Below are 11,648 nucleotides of genomic sequence, written 5' to 3'. Positions count from 1 at the left end.
TTTTTTTTTTTTTTTTGATTTTGCACAGAGGTTTTCTCTGTGTAGCCTTGACTGTCCTGGAACTAACTAGCCCTTGTAGACCAGGCTGGCCTCGAACTCACAGAGATCTGCCTGCCTCTGCCACCCTAGTGCTGGGATTAAAGGTGTGCGCCACCACCGCCCGGCTCATTTTACTTTTATCATCATCGTCATCCTCTTCATTATTGGAGAGGGTCTTGTGTATCCCATCTAGCCATAGACTCACTATGTCGCTGGCGTGACTTTGAATTCCTGATCCGCCTGCCTCTACCTACCAAGTGTCGGGGTTATAGGTGTGTGTACTACCATAGCTGGTTTATTCCTTGCTGGGGACTGAACTCGGGGCTTTGTGTACGCTAGGCAAGCACTTGACCTACTGAGCCTCATCTTCAGCCCTCACTTCAATTAACATACAGTGTGTTGTGGCTGCGAGGAACTGAACTCAGGTCCTCTGCAAGACCAGCAAGCACTCTCTAACCCGACTCACCTCTCCAGTGCTGCTCAGCTGAGCTTTTTTTTTTTTTTTTGTATTTCGATTTTATTTTTTTCTTTCTTTCATTTATTTATTTATTTATTTATTTATTTATTTATTAAAGATTTCTGTCTCTTCCCCACCGCCGCCTCCCATTTCCCTCCCCCTCCCCCAATCAAGTCCCCCTCTCTCGTCAGCCCAAAGAGCAATCAGGGTTCCCGCTGAACATAGCGGACAATGAGGACTACTGAGAACTCAAGAACAATGGCAATGGGTTTTTGATCCTACTGCACGTATTGGCTTTGTGGGAGCCTAGGCAGTTTGGATGCTCACCTTATCTGCTGAGCTTTTCAAGGAACTCTTACGCTGTGATTGTGCTGTGGTTGGGGACCACAGCTCACGCTAGACGTCCTGACTTGGGATATCTCTGGCACTCATCTGTAGGTGGGACCCTCATGACAGCGGCATTTTGTCTTGTCTTCCACTTCTCTGCTCCCATGGAACACGTGATTTTAGTCACAAGGGTGGAAGGTATCCTAACAAGGGATCTACAGAGGGAGCAGGAGGGCAGGGTGGCTCACAGCTCACCCTGTCCAGGAAGTCAAGCGCCAGGATGGCCTGCCAGCCCCCACCCCCCAGAGTGTCCACAGTCAAGGTAACACTTTTGCCGTGTGCTATTGTAAGGTGTGTGGTCACCTTACAGAATGAGTCTCTTTCTAGCTGTCCGGACTGCAGGCACATACTGTGCTAGGTTCTCCCCACAAGAAGAGATTCTTATTCTTTACAAAGGAGAAAGTCAGAAACAATCAGTGTGCACATGGGCATGTGTGTGTGTTCTGAGAATTTCTGCCCTGGGGACACAGAAGCAATGCCTACTCCTCTTTTGAAGGTCACAGCTACAACCAAAGAATGACAATCCATAGTATGACTCTTCCACATTGGGGAACCGCTGAGTTAATTGGGCTTTCTTCCAGAACACCGGGGTAGGTTCACTGATAGGAGTATGAGTGATCCCCGAAACAACCACACTGGAAGGTCTTCACCCATCAAGGATGCTGGCTGCATAGGTGGAGTCCCTTTCAGTAACTTGTCCTAGAGTGTATATGCTGGCACCTCCCTGAGCCCTGCCAGGACGTGTGCAATTAGTGCAAAATCACATACAAATGGGTGGAGGGAACAGCTGGACACGTAGGTGAGGGTCCTACGACCCTCCCCACACCCTCCTCTGAGAAAGCAGCAACAGTTCACAGGCAGCTCCTGATGGTGCTCACGTGTGAGCACAGCTGAGGGGAAGAAGGAGGCGGATGTTTCCTGGGAGGACAGCTCAACACCACAGTGCACATGCGCATGTGTGCACTCGCAGGATCCAGGGGTCTCTGGCGCCTCACTGATAAGCATGTCTCAACTTTGAGTTTGGGGGGAAAAAAAAGGCATTAACAGACTTTATAGCTACTGGGGGCCACAAATGACTTTTGTTCATGTTAGTTACACCTATATCCAGTTGCAAATTAAAACAGAGAGATTGAAACCTATTTTCTCATCTTGGAAGACAAAAATGATACCGTTGTGTGTTAATATGCTGCTCTGAAACTTTTCAACTCTGTTTCCTAAAACCCAGAATGTCATGGAGGAGTACATTGTTCCCGAGTTTTGCAAATCTCTTAATCTCTGAGTTAATCGAAGACAGCTGGAATCTCATCTGCACATCTGTGTCCAATGAGTCCCTCCGTACGGTCACGTGGGCTGTGGGCACTCAGTAGTTATCTCGGAGAGAGAGAGTGGGAGGGTGCCACGACTGTGTCCAAAAACCCTCCCTTGTGTATGTCTGTGCAGCATGGACTCGCAATGCCCATGGCGGCCAAAAGGGGGCGTCAAATCCTTAGGAACTGAAATTGCAGGTGGTTGCTGGCTTCTGCTAGGCACTGGGCACTGAACCCAAGCCCTTTGCCATGAGATGAGAAAGTCTTCTTCACTGGTGAACTATCTCTCTCTCCAGTCCCTGGAGACTTTTTTCGTTCGTTCGTTCATTCATTCATCCATTCATTCTTTTTTTTTTTTTTTTTTTTTAAACATTTTGAGGTAGAGAGCTCTAGCACTTTGGTCAGTCTTTATTGTCGCCGGCAGATGAGGGATGTTCCCAAGCCTGGGAAGGTGAATTAAAACAAGGGTGTCACCTGAGTGTCAGCAGCACAGGTGGTTCCCCTTTGCTGTGGGTCACAGGTACATCATGTGCTGTGGTTTAGACGTATGACACCCTATGCCACACAGGGCCATTTTCACCCAAGCCTGGCTCACTCTTCCCTCTGGGAGGTCGACAGGGAAGACCTGCTTCAGAGATGTAACCCAGGGGGACTGTGGAGTCACAAAGGCCATTACTGCATTTCTGCTGGCACATTCAGGATGTGGTATGCCCTGCCTGTGCCTCTGACGCATGAGCAGTTCAGGCCCTGGCCTCTGTTGCTCTTCCATCTCTGCCTGGCTGATGCTTTACTCACCTACAGCCATCATGGGGAAAAGAGGAAAAGCGGAGGTGGAATATTTGGGGGCGATCCCAGGGCTCCTTACTCCTGCCTGCCATATCCCAATCCAGAGCTGTCTGTTTCTACAAAGAGAAGAATGGATCCGGGGAGGTCATGGGTATTCCTGCAGGCACCTTGTGGGTTCATTGCTATTTTGGTTGGTTCTGTCTGCAGTGGGGCTAGCCTTGGAAACAGGGTCTGAGGGACTCAGGTGTCTCATTTCTGGAGGGGGAACTTACTTTCAAAGCTGCATTCCTCTGAAGGTGACTAGCAGGAATGGCTAGAGAAAGCAGGCTATTCTAGTAGACAAGGATTCCTGTTTGGTCTGGTTCTTCAGTTTTGGTCCCTAATGTGTCTAAAATCTGCTGCTCTTGACTGTGACCCAGCACAGAGTGGTGTCACTGCAAAAGCACAGTATGATGTGTGGACGCACCACACACCACACACACACACACACACACACACACACACACACACACGGCCCCATTTGAAGTCCTCCAGTGGTCCAGGTTGGTTCACAGCTTGATTTATTGTGTGCACTAACAAGCATTTCATCTGCAGTCTCCTGGGAGTGTGGCTCGGGTGCCGTAATGAACAGCCCCCAGCACACAATGCACCAAGTTCCTTGAAGCTATTCCTGTCACAATAAGTCTGCAGGGGGCAGCGGCATCTTCATCCTGACCCATTTCCTGGGGAGACGGTTTATCAACTTGAAGCTCGCTTCCCCTTTTCCCTTGACCGTCAAGGTCAGGAGATGGAAGCTACGACTTGCACTTGCACACCAGGGGTTCGGCAGACAGCTGTCCAAACACGGGGCAGGAAATGTATGGTGCGGATAGGTGCTTCCTACCTGTGGCAGCCCCCGGTCCCTGGAGACCCCTGTCTCATAGCCTTGGACTCACAGCTCCCAGTCTTACAGTCTGTCCTCAGTGTTAGCTCCTGAAATGAAATAGGACCTCAGTGAGCAAGACGCAGAATCATGCATAATGAGGGAAGGTGTTGACAAAGAAGAGGGCGGATGGAACATCAAAAGGAAGAATGAAGCCCTTCTAGAAATAGCACCGTGCAGGCTTCTGAGAACACGGCAAATCTAGCTTCCTGGTCACAGGTCAGGCCACAAAGAGTCAGGAGCCTGGGGGCATCGTGGAGGCCACATAGTGTTTTTGAATACACCCGCTGCATGCTCCACTCTGGCGAAAGCTGCTTTCACAGGCACTAGTGTGATGGCCACCCCATCCGCTTGACATGCTGTGGTTTCAGGAGACCTGCATTCACTTAGAAAAATCCTTTCTCCTATAGGTTTAGTTCTGTGTCACCTAGAGATTTCTTGGGTCTCTCAGTCCCCACATTAGCCCCCTCTCAGAGCTAGGACTCGAGGCCATGACTTGAGACTAGCCTTCCTAGCATTGCGCAGCCATCCTAACAATGATCAACAACAACGAAAGCCGATAAGTCTGATACGATGTACACTTCATCAAATACCATCAATAAGTGGTCTGAGCCCATTCTGGAAGTAGGGTGGAAGGTTTAGCTCATCAAAGGTTACAGGGGCAGATTCCCACTTTACCGAAGGGACTGTCACACTTTAGGCTGTGTTTGTGACCATCCAGCTGCAGTCGTCACCCTGAAACAGCACCACACCCGTACGCCTGTGCTCTGGGAATACTTATTCACACAGATGAGAGATCCAGGACAGGCATTGCAGGATGGTTTAGGATAGCAAAGACTTACCAAGAGATTAATGTGCTATCCATGTGCTGAAACAAAGAAGTCATGTGTGTGCGTGTGTGTGTCTGTCTGTCTGTCTGTCTCTGTCTGTCTTAGGGGAAGGATGGTGATACTGGGATTCGAACCCAGAACTTCACACATACTAGGCAAACACACTCTGCCTCTGAGCTACGTCCCCAGCCCTCTTTCACTGTTTCATGCATGTGTGCATGTTCACGGGTGTACATGCGCACAGGGAGACCCAAAGATGGTCTGATCTTTTTTCTTCAGTCACTCTAGACTTTATTTATCAAGGGGAGGTCTCTTGATGAACCTGTAGCTCACTGATTGCAGCTGGCCCCAACCCAGCTTGCCATGGGGCTCCCGGTCTCTGATTTCCTAGTGCTGGGATGATAGGTGCCTGTTATACCTACTTGGCTTTTCTGTGGATTCTGGAGAATCTGAACTCTGGTCCTCCCAATGACACAGTAATGGCTCTATTCATTGAGCCACATACTCAGCCCTTCCTTTTAATTTTAAGGCAAGCTGTCCCTAGGTTCCCTAAGTTGGTCACTCCATAGTCTACTCACGCCCTACAACATCTGGTCGTTCAGCCTCAGCCTAAGGAGCAGCAGAGATGACAGACAGGTCTACGTCCGAGACAGGCTCATTAGCACACACCCTGCTGAAGAGCCCGGGCTGCCCCCATGCTGCTCATAGAGGCTGGGCTTTGGGAACTGGTGGTCTTGGGAATTTGCCATAGTCTCGGGTACAGAAGAGAACCAGAATCTGCACTTCCCATTTCTGGATTGCATGCGAAGAATCCAAAGAACAAGTGGTCTAAAAATTGAGGGTGCTGTGTTTCTAAGAAGGATCTCACAAAGGAGTCAGGGGAAGGTGGGATTGGAGTAAACACTAAAGGAAGCGATGGTGTGAGTTGCGGGGCCATCAGGAAAGAGCGCCCCAGACAGACGGGATGCACAAAGGCCCTGGGATACTGGCTGTCTGGTGAACTCAACCAAAGCAAAACCAATGTAGCTAGATTAAAGTGACTGGGAAAGGGAAGGACAGCGACCCACCTACTGAGGCTTTCTGACCCCGGAAAGTTCTTGGTAAATTAGATGGGAGCTGCCAAGGCTTCTGAGCAGGTGGATGCTGCATGGGCTGGCATTTGGGTGCCATCTGTTGTGGGGGTATTAGGCTAGAAGCAAAGTTAATTCTGCCCCCCAACAGACAGACCAGCTGGAGGCCCCTGTGGCTAACCAGATGAGACGCATGAAGGCTGGGCTACAATGTAGCAGTGTTTGCCAGGCCCGGTGGCTTAGGCTTGTCATCCCAGCTACTCGGAGGTTGGGGGAAGGTGACTCAGGCAAGAGGAACTTGGGCAATTTACCAAAACCTATGGATATAGCTTGTTGGTAGAAAGTTCTCCTAGTCCACAGGAGGCCTGAAATTCAACGTCAAACAACACATACGCACACACACAGGAGCGTGCACACACATACACACACACACGACATCAACAGAAAACCAAAATTGACTGGGTGAGGAGCACATTATTGATTGATGTGGCGGAATTGGCTGGGCCAGAAGTCGGAAAAGAGGGAGATGTCGGAAAGGGATCCAGGATTTGGGCTGAGCCAGCAAAGGGTGGATGGCCACTCCCGGGGAGGGGGAGAAACTGGAGCGAGGTAGGTCAAGGGTGTGAACTGATGCTGAGTGCACAGCTTATCCCAGAAGACCAGCATCGGGAACGGAGCCAAGAAGCCAGGAAATGTTCAGGTAGTTTAGGGAGTGCCCGCCCTGGAGATGTGCGTGGAAGGGGCAGGTAGTGTTGGCTTCAGCAGGCAGGGCAGGTGTGTGAAGAATCATGGAGACAACTGAGGCCCTGGGCCCAGATCTCAAGGGGGTTGATGGATAACAAACCAGAATGTTTGTTTGGTGTAACAGGATAATCACCCATGGGTCCAGGGAAGTTGCTAAGGGGAGACTGTGTTTCTCTTCTGAGATAACTACAGTGGTCAATCTTGCTTATCAACTTGATGGGATTTAGAATTCCTATCGAGACATGGACAGGTCTGTGAGGGAGTTTCAAGACTAGGTGAGTTGAGATGGGAGACTCACCTGAATATGGCTGGCACCATCCTAAGGTCTGGGATACTGGGATGCTGGGATAGCAGAGTTGAGCATCAGTGTTCATCTCTTAGTGCTTCCTGACTATCGACACAATGGGACCAGCTGCCTCACGCTCCTGCAGCCACGCTCTCTCTCCACGATGGACTATGTGCCATCAAACCGTGAGCCAGGATAAATCCTTCCTTCCTGAAGCTGCTTTTGTCAGAAATGTGTCCCGGCAGTGAGGGAGTGACTCATGGGACTCTGTGCATGCTGAGATATGCCCTGATAGTCTGGGCTTCCATAAAAGAGGCTTTCCAAAAAAAAAAAAATGCTGGTGCCCAGGGCATGCCCCCACGACTCTCACTTACATGTACTGTTTCTGCATCTTCCAAGACCACAGAACTCTCCAGTTCAGCGAGACACTAGATGCTGGCCATAGATCTCTGGATTCAGAAAAAGAAACACACAGAGAAACAAGTGTCTCAGCTATCAAACTGTTGATGGGCAGAGCCTCCTTTCTGTGTAATATTCTAAGAACAGAATCATCCATACCCAGGATTCTCACATGCTTGGCTTGAGGGCAGGGAAGAGCCGAATACTTAGAGTGACCCTTGAGACACTGCAAGAGTAGGAAGATGCAACCAGACTTGTCATCTTGAGCTGAGATGACAAGTGGTGGGAAGACCCCAGTTGTGTCCCTCTGTGTAGAGACAGCAGTGAAAGGCTCAAATGTACCAGGTCACGACTGCTGGAAGTCACCTCCTGCCCGCCTCAGTTTCCTGGGATTGTGGTGAGACATAGATGGAGGATGTATAGGATTCCTACAGCTGCTGTAACAGAGGAGCCAGCTGTGGCCTGAATGTGAAGTGCCACCCCCTACAGGTTGCCTTGTTCTCCAGGCGGCGACACTGTTTCTGAAGGTTGTGGAATCTTTATGAAGAAGAAGGGTTGAATGGAGGAAAAGAGACGCTAGTGGCAGGCTTTAGAGGTTAGAGGACCTCCTGGTTTGGTCCTTCTCTGTTTTCTGATCTTTTGTGACGTGAATTATATGCTCCTACCCCCATGAACTGGCTGGTTCTACGATGGCTTCCCCACTATGGTGGACTGAGACTGACTGAAGCTATGAGCTGAAATAAATGATCTCCCGGAACTTGCTTCCGTCAAGCGTTTGGTCACAGAGATACAGGAACAATCAGCTCCAACTCCAGACTGGGTGATTAGACCGCAGGAAGCAAATGATCACTGGCTGGGGACAGGAGTCTACAGTTGGTGTGAAAGTCTGCTCTGCACGCCCCCAGTTTTATGTGCTTTCCCAGTCCTGGAGGCTCCACACCTTGCAGACACACCACTCCGAGTGTGCCTTAGCCTCCGTATGGCCTTTTCCATTATCTCGGTGTCTCCTCTGTGTTTTGGAGGAATTTATTCCGTGCCCGTCATAAGCTAGGATGAATTCGTCATAATTTAACTCAATACATTGAACTCTACTTCCAAGGACAAACATGCTTTGAGGTTATGGGCGGACATGAAGTTGGAAGATGCTAATTCGCAAAGTGGACCCAGGAAGAAGACCAAGATACCCTCCTAAGCTGTCAGTGGAGGAAGGGATGGAAAAGAATGTGGGTAGATTACAGGTGGGACAGGGAAAAGTCTGCATAGTTAACTGGTGGGAGCCCGAGGCTGGGAGGATGGCAGGCTAGGGACCACTAAGAACCCCCTTAGTCATCTGGCATCCCTGAACACCCAGATGAAATCCTCCCAGGCCCTCCACCTGGTCTCCTTGGTAACCCCAGATTACCAGAAAGTGGTGGAGGTCAATGGTTTTGCTGCAGCCACTCATCGCCCGCTTGCTAGCTCTTGCCCTCCGCCTTTTCCTTGATCCCCAGACCATTCCTCCTAGGCCTGGCTCAGTCCAGCATCCCCTGGGCAGAGCCCCAGGCATGCTCCCTGATCTGAGAAGAGATTCAAACATCAAAGGCTATGAAATTTTACCCTGGAGCAGGAGAGCAGAGGCCCGGAACTGGCAGAGGAGACCCTGGGAAAGGCTAATGGCTCGGTGCCTTGGGCCAGAGAGTTAGGAGAAATGACAGTGATTGACAACCTGGGAGATGACCTCATCTCCGGAGGCAGCAGCTCCTGCACCTGCCAGTCTAAGGGTGGGTTTAGGAGACCAGCCAAAGAAGGGGGGCTTCCTATGGAAACCATCAAAGCAAGGGGAGGCAGGAGGTAGGCTAGCATCCCTTGTCTGTCTTCATGTCTTCATAAATGCTTTTCCCACCAAACAATGTATCACTTGCTGTGTCTGCTTAGGTGGCTCTCAAGTCTAAAACCCTTCTTAAATTATAATAGCTTAAGGAATTCAAGCAGAAAGAGAAAGCCTTTTAGCGCACTTTGGACACATGGACATTAAACCACGATGCAGTTTCCACAGCGCTCACACACTGGCTCTCTAGAGAATTTATTTTGATGCACTATCACCTGGCAATAGTGAACTAAGGCCCCAACAGCCATCTACTCCCTAATGCAGAGTCCATGGACTTCAGTTTACACAGACAATGGGATTTCAGGCTGTGGGGTCAATGAGGATGACAAGCCACTGGGTGAGCCTCCTGGGATCCTAGGTCCTCTCGAGGAAAGGAAGACAAAGAGGAGGAAGAGCTGGAAGGAGACTGAGAAAGACCAGAGACAAGGCCCCTGGAAGTGTCCTGACCACGAAGGGAAGAAAGAGCCAGGACACCAGATGCTTCAGAAGTCTCTAGAAGCTGCAGGAATTTCCTTTGCAAGACCAAGTGAAGCCCAGGCACAGTGCAGAACCATATTAGTCAGACCTCTCAGCTACAGGAGACGAAATGAGTGCTGTAAGCCTCAGTGGACACAATCATGAGTTACAACAGGGGTACCTGCTCCACCAATCTAACCAGCACTTGCGGATAGACATGGATAGAGAACACAGCAGCTGTGCAGTGGGCAAAGGCCAGGGGATGACTCTGCTGGCTGCTTAGTTGGTACAGATCTCCGAAAGCCCGTTGGAAATTAGGATGAACCGGGGAGACAGACGCCATGCCTACCTGTCAGCACCACCTGACCTCACTCAACTCCGGGCATCAGCTGGTGCTCTGTGCACCTGACCCTGCTCCTGCGGAAGGGTGTGACCTTCAGATGGCTCTTGGCCTCTGAGGGAACCGGTCTGCCATTGGGAACATGAAGGGCGGGATGAATTCGATGACTGACCTCATCTGAAACCTTCACAGAGTCCAGGAGCGGCAGCCAACTCAGTGTAATGAGAGCCACCTCAGATAAGTACCCCCAGGGGCACAAAAGGTGAAGGGGCTTGGACACCACGGGTACTGCACACCCAAGGAGGACTCATTCAGAGCAGGCCTGAGCCTCTGTGGAGGACCACCCCTACAGAGCACAAACAAAACAAGGAAGCAGAGAAGTGGATTGTTAATGGCGTCTTGTTTATTTATTTCATGTGCATTGATGTTTTGCCTGTACACATATCTGTGTGAGGATGCCAGGTCCTCTGGACCTGGCGTTACAGATGGTTCTGAGCTGTCATGTGGGTGCTGGGAATTGAACCCAGGTCCTCTGGATAAGCAGCCAGGGCTCTTAACCACTGAGCCGTTTCTCCATCCCAAGAAGTGGACTCTATGTGCTATCACCTCCTCATACCTGCTAAGCAGCAGGGCAGGGCCTTGCGTGTGACCCTCAGGCAAAGGCAGGTAGAGGCCAGAGCTCCCAGGATGCTGCAGCGTCATGGTTTCGGTCCGTACCTCAGCTCTATTAGAAGTAGCCCTGCCTTCTCGGGATTCCCGAACACAGATGCCTGACGCTCCTGCTCCGATATCCGTCACCCAAGCTGGCAGGAAAGGCGTAAGCCTAGGGCTGGGGTGCAGTGCAGAGGTGGAGGGTGTGTTTAGTATATACAAGGCTTGCACGTGACCCAAGAACAATGGCAATTAAGAACAACAGCGAAAACAAACAGCCGAAAGGGCTGGCAAGATGTGCCTGTAAAAACACTTTTCTCTAAGACTGACAACCTAGGTTTGAGTCCGCAGGACCCCCGTGGTGGTTGGAGGCTTCGCAGTGAATGCCTTTAATCCCAGCACGTGGGAAGCAAGGGTAGGCAGATCTCTGTAAGTTCGAGTCCAGTCTGGTTGAGATCATGAGCTCCAGGTCAGCTGGAGTTACACAGGGAGACACTGTCTTCAAAGTAAGTAAGTAAGTAAGTAAGTCAATAAATAAGAACCTCCTCTCCCGCAGAGCAGAAAGTCTCCAAACAGCTCACAGGCTCCAACTGAGTCACATGACCACCTCTCCACCAATACTGAGGCAGGAGGAAGCAGTGGCCAGAGTGCTTCTTTCTGAAGGGAAAAGGTAGAGGTAAGGCACTTGCACCTCTGAGCACAGGCGTTGGGTGAGTTTTAAACCAAGTTGTCGATTTGGGAAGACATCCTGAAAGCCATACAGTGAACGTGAGGTCAACGTCACTGTCAGCTCGCTCATTGTAAACTTATCTCTAAGCAAGCAGGGACAAAGACAAGCTTCTAAGCTGGGCCTGGTGGCCCATGCTGTATTCTCAGCCACTCTGGAGGTGGAGGCCAAAGGATCAGGAGTTCAAGGCCTGCTTCAATCACATACAACATTGGAGACCAGATTGGACCAGCTCTTTGGCCTTTATTCTTATTTGTGAGAGCAAATGAACAGTGTCTCTATCTCTTACGGGTTTTTGTCAAGAACTGTGATTCTGCAGAGCCTCACTGATGCCCTGGTAAGGGTGGTGACAGGACCCATGCCTATCAGACTTTGGTGTC

General features: G+C 50.3%; 1 protein-coding gene across 1 annotated transcript in view; it reads right to left on the bottom strand.

Moving 5' to 3' along the window:
* The window catches only part of LOC126504335 (uncharacterized), a 43,764-nt gene extending 33,172 nt beyond the window's left edge, over positions 1-10,592 (bottom strand). The window contains exon 1 of the mRNA XM_050146633.1: positions 10,507-10,592. Within this exon, the coding sequence (XP_050002590.1) occupies positions 10,507-10,592 (86 nt within the window). The remainder of the gene's footprint in view (positions 1-10,506) is intronic.
* Positions 10,593-11,648: the final 1,056 nt, after the last annotated feature.

The sequence above is a fragment of the Alexandromys fortis genome, unplaced genomic scaffold (assembly GCF_014885135.2).
Source record: "Alexandromys fortis isolate MF-2015 unplaced genomic scaffold, M_Fortis_MF-2015_v1.1 scaffold_56, whole genome shotgun sequence".
Classification (NCBI taxonomy): domain Eukaryota; kingdom Metazoa; phylum Chordata; class Mammalia; order Rodentia; family Cricetidae; genus Alexandromys; species Alexandromys fortis.
The sequence above is the reverse complement of the archived record's forward strand: the minus strand, read 5'-3'. Positions and strand labels throughout refer to the sequence as shown.